At 40.6% G+C, this 15,138-nt stretch overlaps 2 protein-coding genes across 2 annotated transcripts in view; both read right to left on the bottom strand.

The window, feature by feature from the left end:
• Positions 1-15,138, bottom strand: part of LOC311016207 (uncharacterized protein) — a 618,931-nt gene that overhangs the window by 345,409 nt on the left and 258,384 nt on the right. The gene's annotated exons all lie outside the window — the stretch shown is intronic.
• LOC311015808 (stonustoxin subunit alpha-like) lies at positions 9,143-15,054 on the bottom strand (the record flags this gene model as incomplete). The annotated part of the gene is made up of 2 exons (XM_084013251.1): positions 9,143-11,024; positions 15,024-15,054. The coding sequence occupies 2 exons, from the start codon at positions 15,052-15,054 to the stop codon at positions 10,477-10,479; spliced, it is 579 nt and encodes a 192-aa protein (XP_083869377.1). The 3' UTR covers positions 9,143-10,476.

Here is a 15,138-nt window from a genome sequence, read left to right as displayed (position 1 = left end):
GCGGGGGTCGCGCGCTCTGGGCGGCGCATACTATGTTGGCGGGGGTGTTTTACCAGGTTTGGGGGAAATGTAGTTTATTATGTGTAGAAGGGGTTTTGTGTACTTAAAATGATTTTGGGTGTTTATGTGTTTTGTGTTTGTTATTTTCAGTTGTTTATTTTCATGTGAAAAGTTGTTATTTAGTTAATTGATTTATGTTTGCAACTGGGCTCGTCTTTGGGGGAGGAGCTGCGGGTATAGAAGGCCGGTAGAATGCTCCAGACGGGAATTGTAGTGAGGATGTCTCGCTGTAAGGTACGGTCGGCTGTAGTTCAGTTTTGTTCAGGGTCCACTCTAGGGATTTAGCCTGGCAAACTTGAAGCCATTTTGTTTTGCATGTTGCAACTTTTGTTTTGTTTAGGCTATTTTCTGCATTTGACTTTATTTTGGGACGCTGTAAATATTTGCACATTTTGAAAGGAAAAGTTTTAGAAAAAAGGAAAATAAAAAGGGTTATTTGTGGAAAAGAAGTTGCCTCTGTCCTTATCCACTTCACCACCGACCAGTCCAGCAACAGTAAGTATCTGCATTACTATGATCTGTAAGACAAATCTGAAAGAAATATAGAGAAATTCAGTGCAGCTTCAGTGTGGTTGAACACTGGAATATAAAAATACATTTACTACTGTAGCATTTATTTCTCCTGAACTTACCTTTTCAGTAACTTTTCTTCTGTAAAGGGATGTTCTTGGAACTGAAGATGTACTGAGAAATCTCTTGTAGAACAATTTTCTCTTTTTCTGTGGATACAGTAAAACAAAGATAATAGGAAACCTGAACACAGCTAGTGCTTTATCCACTAGCTAGCACTAGAACTAGCGTTCACCCTTGATGAATTACAGTGGATTTGGGAAACATTTTAGGATGAAAACACTGGAAGTAATATTGTCTTTTAGAACGATGTTAACCCTCAGATAGGCTAATCTTATAGCTAGGATATTATAATATAGGCTACCAATATGTGGTTTTTGAAAAGATTATGACAAGTTTATATCCTATTTTTCCTGCAGATGTCACAGTAAAAGTGTAAGATATATTTTTTTAAAGTGTATGGGGTCTGCAGTGCGGATGTCTTTGATGTGAAGTCAATAACAAGATGATTTTTACGTATTTTTACATCATAGCTAATAACACTTCAACAACAATGTTTAAATAGGGTACTATTTATCTTGAAACGTTTCTGTTCATAATGTTATACAGCATACAGAATTAGCCAAGCGGGAGAGTGAAATTTAAATTTTCGTTGTGGCCCACAGCATTCCACCAATTTTTTTTCTTTACCTGGCTCGGTTGAAGTCTTCTGTATTTTGTTGTTCTTGGCGTATCTGGTTGAGTCTCGTCAGAATTCAAATGTCTCTTCAAGTTTCGTTTTGCTGGCATGATGACTTTGTATAGACCCCTTCAATGTTTACATCTAACGCCTAGGTTGGGTGCGCGCGCAGCATGGGGTCAGAGAAATGGCGCGGTAGTAACTGTATTATGAATCTGACCAATCAAGTGCATCAGTTTCGTTTTACTTTCAGCCAATCAGAGCTGCGGACGTTCTCATCCGACATGGACCGTTGCATTTAAGTGAGCAGGTCAGTCGCGTGAAAGCAGGTGCAGGTTAGGAGGATACAATGTTCAAATTCGCCGTCTACTACTTATTTGATAAAAGACTTAATGGGTAATAGGCAAATCAGCTAGCTAGCAGCTAACTGTTTAATTTGGTCGTTGTTAGGAAAAATGTCTAGGCTAAACTTATTTTTGTACTCTTCTCGTTATATCAGATTCCTACAAAGAACTTGTGACGAAGAAGAATTTGTTCCTTCTCGGTAAGGATATCTGGGCCGAGGAGGAAAGCAGGGGTGCGCGCATGAAAAAGAAAATGTGTGAGACTGATGTAGTGAAGCCTAAAACGGCCGTACAGGTGAGTGCACGCAACATTCCTTAATGCTGCACTAGCTGACATGCTGTCTCCAATACGTTGGCTAGCTACACATCCAGGTGCTTTCTGGTAGAGGTCTTGACAAAATTCAAATCATTTACCTAAGTAAAGAAAGAAAGAAAAAAGCTAAAATTCTCCATTACAAATCATGCATGAAAAATCCCACTCAAGTTAAAGTGCATAATTACAGTACAGTAGAATGTAGCTAAACTATCAAAGTAAATGTACTGATTTGCTCCCTCAGATTTATTGTTATATATGACAACATTAGATAGGCTAATCTTATATAGCAGTATTTTGTTGTTGTAGCTGCCAGAGGTAGGTTTACAGATAGATTCAACTACTACATGCATTTTTATGTACACAGACACCAAACATGCTATATCTGAGGGGTGGTGAGATAATTAAGGGAACTTTAAACAAGAAGAAATATAAAATATAAACTTAATTACACAAAGCTTTCTGTAGGATGCCAACATTTTTACGTCAAACATGTTTTTCACAGGCAAAGCAAACCAGGATTAAAGAGGAAGCCAGGGACCAGGTGTTACAAAACCTGAAGACTTCCCTGTCTCAGAAGAGGGCCCTGGACACACAAGATCACCTCTACAGTTCTGAGAATGAATCTCCACAACGTGTTCATGGGGTAAGGCATAATTCTTTCTTGAGCAGGGGGCTACAAAGTTCACAACAGCAAAAACTGTGGTGTCCCTCAGACACTTCACTAAAAGGTCTTGATTTGAGGAATATTGGACAGAATCTTTTAGTCCTGTGAATCACGTATTTTGCATGTTTCTTTGGGTTAATTATTAAGGTAGTTTGTCCATTTTAGTTTTTAAAAACTTGACTACAATTTTAGTTAATGCCAACATCAACTGCTGTGTTATATCTTTTCTTCTGATTAAATATTGTAGTTTCTAGTACAACTCAAATTTCAGGATATAACTAATAATTTTCCTACTTTTACCATTTAAACGTTTTTCTTCAGGGAAAGCGAGCAAAGAATAACAAGGCAGCAAGACCTGTTCTTTTACCCCTGGCATCCAGTCCAAGCTCTGATGATGCCACATACATAGGAAGTCAAAAACGGCACAACATTGTAAGTCATACTTCTTTCCCAGCTGTTGTGTACTCTCAGACAAAAAATCTCTCTCTCTGTTGTATTACAGAAAGAGATGTTGTATTCCACATAATGTATTGTCCAACTGACAAACCAATTGTTTTCCCGCTTATTATTCCATTCATCTAGACCTTCCAGAAATTATTAAATTAATGAGGGAGTGTGTGGAGTGTGTCCGGGCATTGATGTCCTCGTTTAGGGGGACCCCTTCATCTGCAGCATCATCATCTTCTGTGGACAGTGAAATTGAAATGGTATGTTATAATTGAGGGATGAATGTATGTATTCATTACTTGACTAGCAGTGTTTCCAAATAAAGTTTGAATTAACATTTTGTAATGTTTAGATAATGTCTGTTCATTACTCATAAGTAGGGAGAAATAATCTGTCCAATTTATCCTCTTTCTCTCCCATGTAGCACCCCTTGGCAGGCAGCACAATGACAGTTTCAAAGAGGGCCTTCCTGCGGCTGAATAGATCTCGCATGACCATTTTTGCCCAGGAGCTGGCTGTCCTGGTATTCACCAAGGAGGGCCTTGCACAGTCCACCCTAACAGGAAAGTCTGGGAGGGGGGGGCCTCCAAAAACACAGCTTGATGTCGCCAAAGTGCAGGCTATTACAGGTATGTAATTGTTTTGAGTTACATGTAGTCTATTAAAAAGCTTCTGTGATTTCTATAGCAGTTAGATCACACGGAAACTGACCACCAGTAATTACTAAATACATGTTGGACTATTTACTGGTAGCAGTATGGGTATACCGTACTGATAACATTTCTCACAGTTTCCAGAGGGGTATTATAAAAAGCAGGTTATGTAAAACATAAGTGAACCCTGAGATGAGGGAAACTCTGGGTTTTCGTTTTCCTGAATGAGAGGTATCTTAAACTCTGTGTCAGTCACCATGGTAACTGACTCTGGGAACATAACCTGCTCGCTGGCAGGTTTACTTGAAGAAACCCTGAGTCTGATGGAGCTGTCTGACAGGGCCTGTCCTTTCCTTCTCAACAGCATCATGTTGAAGCAGAAATAATTCACATAGTTTTACAACAGGGGGATTATTTAGATTAGTTTACATGAGCTCTCATTCCCTGATTTTATCTGAACAATGTTCTCAGTCCGGCTGCACATCTAATACCAGGCTACACGTCACAGCTGATGTGCTCTCAGATCTGGACCTCTTCATTTATATCACTTTGAAGGTTAATCAATCACCTTCCAGTAGTCAGAAAAAGAGGAATCATTCATATTTCATTTGGCTTTCTTTATTTCCCACAGATAGCTTCAAAAGTCTACTAACCATCAGCCTGCATTGCCTCCAACAACCCAATTTCAAGTACATGTTTCTAATTTGCTGCTGCATTTAGGATTATATTAAATAACGTCTAGTACTATCTGTAGATAAAAGTTTGTGTCTGCCTCTTGGGTCCCGGGGGTGAGTGACTCCCTCAGCCTCTGGTCACCCAGCGACCTGACTCAGGACCAGCTCCTCTGCCTCTGTCAGACGTGGTGGAGGTGGAGGTGACCACCACCTCTGCCTTCTTCCCCATGTTCATTTACTTAACAGGATGTTAGGAGACAGGATTGTGTTAATCAGTAGGTATCTGTTGGTGGTAAAAGCTGCTACAAGCTGAAATATCCACTGAATAAACGTTTACCTTGTTTCATATGCAGAATATGAATAAAACCAGAGTGAGGAGCAATCACTGAGACTGTTTTATAACCTATAATCAGAGTTTCACTTCAAAGAATAAGTTAACTCAGTAAGTTAACTCAATAAGTTCAGGATTAGGCTTCGAGTTTGTTTCTGGAATACTCCTGTGATGTACTGTTCAAAATACTATGAATATGCTGTGTGACTTACATTATCTCTTGTCTATTCGATCAACAGACACTGTTCTTCTGGAGTTTCCACAGGCAGGTGTCTCTGATGTGCGTGCGGCCATCAGACGAAAGTGTAACAATGAGCAGTTCAGCCAAAAAAAGGAACATAATGTGTGGTGTATGTGTCTGTATGGTGGGAGGGGTGAGGCGTGCAATATTAAGGAATGTTGTTTTTCATTGTTCACTATCTTTCAGTGTTCTGTAAAGTAAAGTTTAGGTCTACTGCCTGAAATGGACCTATTTGTACAAGGTGTACTAAAGTACCAATATTTGAAAATGTTTAAAAGCCATAATGTAAATGTTCATACATATATTGTATAAATGTATTTACAATGTATTATTCTTCTTAGGATATGTTACAAATACATTAAAGTTTATTTTTTCACCTGGAAGTATAGTCCCACAAGTCTTTCCGCCTTAAGTATACTGTTAATACATTTGCAAAATGTGAAAGGTAGAAAATAATACAGCAAAATAATGATAAAGTATATTGACTATTAACTGCAAAGTATGCTTTTTTAGTAATTGGAATAAGCCAAAAGTATAATAAGCATATTATTAGCACAGTAAGAATATATTAAATGTATAAAGCTTATATATTTTTAAGACACTAATAAATCATTTTAATGTACTTATAATACAAACAAAGTACACTTTAATTTTACTAATTAAGCATATATTAGTACATATAAAGCCATATGCTTAAAGTATACAAAATATACTTTAAGTTGTTCCACTTTAGCACATAAAAGTACACTAAATACACTTCAATTTGAGCTTTTCTACAATTGAATTACAATTAAAATATATTTAGTACAAAATGAGTTGTTCCAAAATAGCATGCTTCAAGTTAACTATTCATGAACACACTTGAAGTGTGTTCATGAATAGTGTGGCTTTAAGTACACAAAAGTATGCTACATTTTAGTACACTTAGCACACTTTTTTTTCAGCTGGGACTAAATGCTCACATACGAGGTCAACGATAATGACAGGACTATGACTGCTACAGAGACCACAGCAACTTAAAGCTGGCTGTCTGGGCAGAAATCTTTCAGTCCCTGCTCAGAGCACCACCGGCTCCTCTCGGAAAAGCCTCGCAGGAGACCAGAGTGGTCACTCAGTGCTGGGCTAGATCGCCACAAGACATCCCACTCAACCTCCTGGCTGTTATAAAACACATGACATAACACGTCATTAACTGGTAGAGCTGCTGACTTCTTGTCTAAACGTAAAGGAATCTTTCCTGTAAGAAATGAAGCAAAGTGGAGAGCAGGTGAGGGGTTAGTCCTCCTTCCACCAGCGGAGAATGAGACTCCTTCATTATGTTTTTGTCAACGAGGTCAGAGAACAACATTTGTGTGTCTCTCTCTTCCAAACAGTCGGTGCTTTATTCTTCTTTGTAAATATCACAATGAACCCTGAATTCTGATGTTTCACCACCTGCGTTCAGCTCACTGCCACTTTCACTGATGTGGCGTTTGTCCACGGTGCTGCAGGACTAATGGCATCCAGGGCCCAGTTTTTCAGAAGGAATCCCATTGGATTTAGGATTTCTGATTGGATTAAATATTGAAAATGGGTTTTTCAAAAGGAAAAACGGATTCTGAAATCAGATCACGTAATCCAATCTTGGTTTTGATCTGGATCAAACCTTCAGTCTGTGTTGTTCAGTTTAGTACAGTAATATAATGTAAACACAGCACACATTATTAGGCCACATTTGAATACAGTAAGGTCAAAAATGTATTTAGTCTTTTTATTTGATTTTCTGATTTAAAACATATTGAAAATATCCACAACATGCTTTGTTTTTAAACAAATAAAACAATGAAACAAATCTACACTTCCGGTTTGTGTATTACACACTACCAACGGGGAAAAGGAGGGAACTTTTTTATAACCAATTCTATCACAGCAACAGTCGTTATCAGTGAAGTTTGATCTGCCAAAAAATCATATATCTATATATGTATATCTATATCAATATATGTATATCTATATCTACATATCTATATCTATATATCTATATCTATATATGTATATCTATATCAATATATGTATATCTATATCTACATATCTATATCTATATATCTATATCTATATATCTATATATGTATATCTATATATGTATATCTATATCTACATATCTATATCTATATATCTATATATGTATATCTATATCTATATATCTATATATGTATATCTATATCTATATATGTATATCTATATCTACATATCTATATCTATATATGTATATCTATATCTACATATCTATATATGTATATATGTATATCTATATCTATATATGTATATCTATATCTACATATCTATATATGTATATCTATATCAATATATGTATATCTATATCTACATATCTATATCTATATATCTATATCTATATATCTATATATGTATATCTATATCTACATATCTATATCTATATATCTATATCTATATATGTATATCTATATCTATATATGTATATCTATATATCTATATATGTATATCTATATCTATATATGTATATCTATATATATCTCTATATGTACCATGGAAAACGGGGTTGGGGGACATCTCTGTAATACATTACAATAATACTTATAATATGTTTTAATCTCATTCTGTTGGTTAATAACATTAGCATTATAATAATCATATGTCATAATGTAATCATTCATGTACATCAGTACACACACACACACACAGACGTTGGCCTTTAGGCGTCTGATGGCGACGCCGCTGCATACGAGCAGCAGCAGCGAGCCGGCAGCCAAGCTGATCACAGCCGCCGTCATAGTCCTGACCAGAGTGTAGGGGTCCTGAACCCGGACCAGATACTGGACCACGGTCCTCCGGTGCACTTTAAACTTCACTGTCTCCACCGTCTCACAGGTAGATGCCGGAATCAGAAAGGGAGGGTCTGAGGACGAGACCCCGGCTCAGAACGGTGAGTCGGGGACCGGGGAGGAGGACGCCATCAGAGCGCCGCCAGCTGACTGGGAGGTTTGTCTCTGGGAAACATGGGAGGAACTGTGCTGTGTGCCTGAAGAGGATGACGATGGCAGGTTTTCTTCTCATTAACTAATGCATGTGTGGATTTACGTATATTATTTGACTAAAGATGTGTTTCTAAAACACTCCTCCTACAGTTGATGCTGATCAGAGTCAGTCCAACTACTTTAAAACATGCCTGATAAAAGTGATACGTTTACATTCCAGTGTGTTCATTTCCAGGGAGTGGAGTGTGTTCATGCATGTTAGCATGTCTGGCTGCAGGCTGACAGCTTACTGATGACTGTGGGTTTTGTTGTTTTGGTTTCCTGTTTTATTTTGTAGTCCTTCTGTCTTGTGTTGTCATGTGCTTTACTTCCTGTCTTGGTTTCCCTACTTTTCTGTCTCCCAGCTGTGTCTCATTGTCTCGTCAGCCTTGCCTCTCGTTCTCCCCAATCACCATAGCCTGCCCTTGTGTTTCCACACCTGTCTGTCGTTGAACCTAATCCACCCTTATGTATTTAGTCTGTGTTTCCTTTCTGTCTTGGCTTGGTCGTCTGTTTTATCCTGGATGTGTGTCCACCACCTGATCTGTCCTGCCTGTGTCCTGGTCTTTGTCTGGATTATTGTTTGAGTTTTGTCCACGCTTTGGATTATCTTGTTCTTTGTTTTTTTGATAGAATTTTTGCCCCTGTGGTCTCCCTGAGTTTTTGGACTTATCATTTAAATAAACATTTTAACTGCAGGGCTGCACGGTGGTGTAGTGGTTAGCACTCTTTCCTCACAGCAAGAGGGTCCCGGGTTCGATTCCCGGGTCGGCCCGGGTCCCTTCTGTGTGGAGTTTGCATGTTCTCCCCGTGTAAGCGTGGGTTCTCTCCGGGTTCTCCGGCTTCCTCCCACAGTCCAAAGACATGCAGGATGGGGATAGGTTAATTGGTGACTCTATATTGCCCGTAGGTGTGAATGTGAGAGTGAATGGTTGTCTGTCTCTGCATGTCGGCCCTGCGATAGACTGGCGTCCTGTCCAGAGTGTACCCTGCCTTCGCCCAAGCTGGGATTGGCTCCAGCCCCCCTGTGACCCTAAAATACAGGATAAGCGGTAGAAAATGGATGGATGGATGGATTTTGACTGCATTTGGGTCCATTCCTCCTTCAATCATAGTACATCCGTGACAAAAACACAACCACATTAACAAAAACACAACCACGTTAACAAAAACACAACAAGATTAACAAAAACACAACCACATTAACAAAAACACAACCACATTTACAAAAACACAACCACGTTAACAAAAACACAACCACATTAACAAAAACACAACCACGTTAACAAAAACACAACAAGATTAACAAAAACACAACAAGATTAACAAAAACACAACCACGTTAACAAAAACACAACCACATTAACAAAAACACAACCACGTTAACACATTGTGGGAGTCTTTGGCCAAATCCCAAAGTCCCCCTAAGGTCTAAGTCCTGAACCCTCAGGGACTTACCTGATGTCACCTGGTAGACGGTTGCGTGTGAGAGGCTGTGAGGACTTGAAATGGTAGAAATACAAATGGGACAGCACTCGGTATGTCACTTTACTTTGATGACACAAAATATATTATCTAAAAGTGTTGGGTTTTATTTCACGTTTTACAGCCTGATCTGAACGTCTTCCAGACTCTTATCATCCCAGACCAGACGTCACTCAAATAATGTGTTTACATCAATAAGCTAAATTAAAATAACTGGTTGATGATTAAACCAGGTGTGTAGGCTATGATGACATGCCTATGATTTCAAGTGTTTTATGTTCCATATTAAATCTCATACATACATTTAAATGTAACTTAAATCTAAATGTAACTTCCTTATTACACAGAGCTTTTGTCTTTTTATTATTTCAGTCGTTTGATTTAAATCCACACATTCTCTCATCTTGATCTTAATCAATTTCCTTTTGACGGAGGTTCACTGCAGCAAAGTCACCATTTATACCCAGACACGTTCACATGCATCATGCAGCCGTCTTCATCAGCTGGTCTGTGTATCTCCAACATCACCCAAGAGCAAGCGTTATAAAGCGTTGATGAATGGAAAATCACAGCTGCAGCATCATCATAGTTTATAATTCCTTAGTGGATTTAACAGGAGCATTTTCTCCAACAATGAAGAAACAGTTTCATATGTGTTTTTATTTGTAATATGTTAAATACATGATGTTTTCTATTCTAATCTGTGTGTGCTCTGTGTTTCATGTTGATGGTTTTCACTGGACAGCAACTATTTGCTCCAGTCACTAATGCATGTTCCTCAACACGACAAGGTTCAGTCTAAAGACAAAGCCATCCCGATATACTCCATTCATTTAAGTACATTTACACAAGCATTAATACATTTACAACAAGTACAAGGAGGAATGAACCTGACTGATTACAAACTGCAATGTTTTCATTCACATCTTTGCATTGACTCTGAATGTAATCACACCGCTTTGTGTTTGTTGTGAACAGTTTCAGAGACACAGAGACACTGATCCAGACCAGACTGTAAACCCAGGATAAAGAGGTTCAGTGAATGTGGTGTTGAAGGTGTGGAGGTGGATCAGTTTGTTAGAGGAGACTCTGTAGAAGGTCAAAGTGCCAGCAGGACAGTCCAAGTATACTGCTACCACACCAGAGGAGGAGGAGGAGGAGGAGGAGGGGGAGGAGGAGGAGGAGGAGGAGGAGATGTCTGTTTGTTTGCTTTTGTGACAGACGGAGTAACCACCATCATAACAACTCAGACTCCAGGACTGATCATTCCATCCAAACACAGAGTCGTCTCCTCTCCTCTTGATTCCTCTGTAACTCACTGATATATAAACCCTTCCTCTCCACTGGACCTCCCAGTAACAGCGACCAGTCAGACCGTCTCTACACAGCAGCTGAGGATATGAGACAAATCTGTGTGGATGATCTGGATATGACTGGTCGTATAACACACGTGTCACCTTCCTGTTGGTGTCGTCCAGTTTGAGGTTTCTGCTGACTGTGTTTGTGTCCAGTTCCAGTTCACAGACATCTGATGGAGAGAACAAACACAATGCAGCTAAAGGTTATTGTTGGAGACAGTTGGGTGTTTTTTGTTTGTGTTTTAAAGCTTAATAAATATACTTTGGGTATTAGTATATGACATCACAAGGGGGCGGTAACTTGATGGTGATGGGTCACGTCATACATTTCATTGATAAATAGGACACCGGTGTGTAGTGGTGTGTGTTTTGTTGGATCGCAGAGAAAAACACAGTGTTGGGGAACTAGCAGGAGCAGATTCAGTTATTAATAGATCATTATTAATATCAATACTCAGTCTCAATATAAAGGAGTTTGTACTCAAATGCCAATAATTAATAACTATTAGAATATGAGTACAAACAGTTGAAGGATTAGTGAATTCTTCACAGAGAAGAGGTTGATATCATTCATTCTTATACAACATTAATAAACACAGCAGTATGTTCATAAGGGGTTTATTAACAATAAACAAGAAACATACACTAAGTCCAAGTGGCCTATCTAACTAAATACTATACAAGTGTGTGTGTGTGTGTGTGTGTGTGTGTGTGTGTGTGTGTGTGTGTGTGTGTGTGTGTATGTGTGTGTGTGTGTGTGTGTGTGTGTGTGTGTGTGTGTGTGTGTGTGTGTGTGTGTGTGTGTGTGTGTGTGTGTGTGTATGTGTGTGTGTGTGTGTGTGTGTGTGTGTGTGTGTGTGGATGTGTGTGTGTGTGTGTGTGTGTGTGTGTGTGTGTGTGTGTGTGTGTGTGTGTGTGTGTGTGTGTGTGTGTGTGTGGATGTGTGTGTGTGTGTGTGTGTGTGTGTGTGTGTGTGTGTGTGTGTGTGTGTGTGTGTGGGTGTCGACCAGTCAGCTATGTGGAGTGGGGGTGTTCTTTGTGGGAGGCCGTGTGGTCCTGCCTGGAGAACAGGTTTCTATATATGTGTATAATTAGTGTAATATATGTAGAGCCGTTAGGAAAGTTGGATTAGTGAGAACGAACCTGTCTGTTCTGGATCACTGACGATCAACAGACTAAACAAAAACACCACAAAATTACATCGTTGGTCCTAAAAATATCACAGTTTGGCCTTAAATTACTAAAGATTGAAACCAGACCAACCTGTGGTCTGGTCTCTGGACTAATGTGAGCTACTATCTAGACCTCTGGGGGACCACAGACAGTCTCTGGTTCCTCCACATAGTCTGGTCTGGTCTCTGGACTAATGTGAGCTACTATCTAGACCTCTGGGGGACCACAGACAGTCTCTGGTTCCTCAACATAGTCTGGTCTGGTCTCTGGACTAATGTGAGCTACTATCTAGACCTCTGGGGGACCACAGACAGTCTCTGGTTCCTCCACGTAGTCTGGTCTGGTCTCTGGACTAATGTGAGCTACTATCTAGACCTCTAGGGGACCACAGACAGTCTCTGGTTCCTCCACATAGTCTGGTCTGGTCTCTGGACTAATGTGAGCTACTATCTAGACCTCTGGGGGACCACAGACAGTCTCTGGTTCCTCCACATAGTCTGGTCTGGTCTCTGGACTAAAGTGAGCTACTATCTAGACCTCTAGGGGACCACAGACAGTCTCTGGTTCCTCCACATAGTCTGGTCTCTGGACTAATGTGAGCTACTATCTAGACCTCTGGGGGACCACAGACAGTCTCTGGTTCCTCACATAGTCTGGTCTGGTCTCTGGACTAATGTGAGCTACTATCTAGACCTCTAGGGGACCACAGACAGTCTCTGGTTCCTCACATAGTCTGGTCTGGTCTCTGGACTAATGTGAGCTACTATCTAGATCTCTAGGGGACCACAGACAGTCTCTGGTACCTCCACATAGTCTGGTCTGGTCTCTGGACTAATGTGAGCTACTATCTAGACCTCTAGGGGACCACAGACCCAGGAGACAACATCTGGTTCCTCCATTTAGGATTCAGGGACGTCAGGACGACAGGAGGACGATCTCAACGCTGAGACGCTTTAGAGACACAGAGGAATTTATCTCTTGAGTTGAAATATTTAAACTCACACAAACACGACTACGTGAATGTTGTGTGTTTGTCTCCGTTGCCGTCCGGCAGGAATTGCCGTCCGTTTGTGTCTCTGCGTTGACTTTGTGTGTAACTGAGTGTGAAAATGTGGCGTTTGGTGTGAACACAACACGACATCTTTACAGCCACGAAGAAACAAACGCTGCATCCTGATAGAAACGTGATCATCGGATTTCAGTCATGAACACGTTCAAATCTGGAGCAGCTGAGTTACTGAAAACATACTCACACTTCCTCACACCAGGTCTCAGTCTCTGCTGTCCCCCATGGTCCACCCTGCAGGAAGACATTCAAAGACCTCAATCAGGTCAACCATTAAACATGAACCCCAGTTCCTCAGTCAGAGACGGAGACACAGTCTGGAGCTGATGTCCATCTGTCCTCACCTGAGTGTCCAGTCTGATGTCTGTCCATCTGTCCTCACCTGATTGTCCAGTCTGATGTCTGTCCATCTGTCTTCACCTGATTGTCCAGTCTGATGTCTGTCCATCTGTCCTCACCTGATTGTCCAGTCTGATGTCTGTCCATCTGTCCTCACCTGAGAGCATCCAGTCTGAAGTCTGTCCATCTGTCCTCACCTGAGAGTGTCCAGTCTGATGTCTGTCCATCTGTCCTCACCTGAGAGTCCAGTCTGATGTCTGTCCATCTGTCCTCGCCCGAGGGTGTCCAGTCTGATGTCTGTCCATCTGTCCTCACCTGAGAGTGTCCAGTCTGATGTCTGTCCATCTGTCTTCACCTGAGAGTGTCCAGTCTGATGTCTGTCCATCTGTCTTCACCTGAGAGTGTCCAGTCTGATGTCTGTCCACCTGTCCTCACCTGAGAGTGTCCAGTCTCCAGTGTGGACCCTCCAGTCCAGCAGACAGCAGCTTGACTCCTGAGTCTCCTGGATGATTGTAGCTCAGGTCCAGCTGTCTCAGATAGGAGGGGTTGGAGTCCAGAGCTGAGGCCAGAGAAGAACAGCCGTCCTCTGTGATGAGACAACCTGACAGACTGAAGACACACACTACTGTCACTTCTGGGGACTTTACATAGACTTATGTCCATTTGTCCACTTTTTAAAATGAGAGAAAGTGATATTTGTCTTTTGTTGTGTTGATGTTGTACTGGGTGGGATAAGCGTGGCTGAGTGATGGACAGAGATGGACAGAGGAGGAAGTTAAAGAAAGACAAGAGACGAGCTGAAATGATTGAGAGAGAAATTGAAGCGTTAGAAAAGAGAAGAAACAACAGTTGAAACAGTCTATGTGGTCTGTCTTCAGACCTGGTGTGCCAACAAAGATCTGGTATTGATTTTAAACCATCTAGCAAAGAAAAAAGGCTGGAATTCAATAACATTTCAACAATATTTATAGTTTTCATATTGAACTGGAGGAATTATGAATAACAAGTACTCTGATAATAACAGTAAAATACAAAACACAGCTTTGAAAATGTGCTTCTTAAGAGTCTCAGAACATATGAGGCATTCAGGTGTTCAACTGCCAGTTGGAAGAAAAGAGTCTGTCTTGATTCAAAGCTCTGTTCTCACTGTCAGCGTTCCTCTTTGAGAGCAGCCGTGTGAACTTATCTATCGGCTCTAGATTTCACCGACCTGACTGACGTTTATCACCTCCACTCTCTGATCCATCTGTCAGCTGTCAGTGAGTCTCCTCAGTTGTCACCATAGAAACGTCACTCACAGAAACTCCAGTTTGCATAGATTTGATTAAGTTTGGAGTTAACGTTTCACCCCGTTGCATTACTGGGTAATTTAGTGTTTGTGAGTAGCAACCAGTGAGATGATTTAGCCTCCAACCATCTGAACCAGTGTAGTGATGGTAACGCTGCAGCAGTAAAATGGAAACGCTCCATCATCATTTCATAATTCTCAATGATCTATCAGTTATGGGTCTGGGTCCAGATAGGACGGGGTCTGGGTCTGGATCTGGGCCAAGCTCCACCTCTTAGTGACCCTTGCTATAGAGCCTTTTACCGTCATTGTCACCATAAATGTGTGTGCACATGTTGGTGTTAAAATGGCGTTTTGTCTCCGCCGTGCAGACGAGTTAGAAGCTTTAAACTTTGAATTAAAACTGTCAGCAGCATCA

The sequence above is a fragment of the Eutrigla gurnardus genome (genome assembly GCF_963514095.1).
Source record: "Eutrigla gurnardus genome assembly, chromosome: 7".
NCBI classification, from domain to species: Eukaryota; Metazoa; Chordata; class Actinopteri; order Perciformes; family Triglidae; genus Eutrigla; species Eutrigla gurnardus.
Note: the sequence above shows the minus strand (reverse complement) of the source record. Positions and strands in the feature narration are given on the sequence as shown.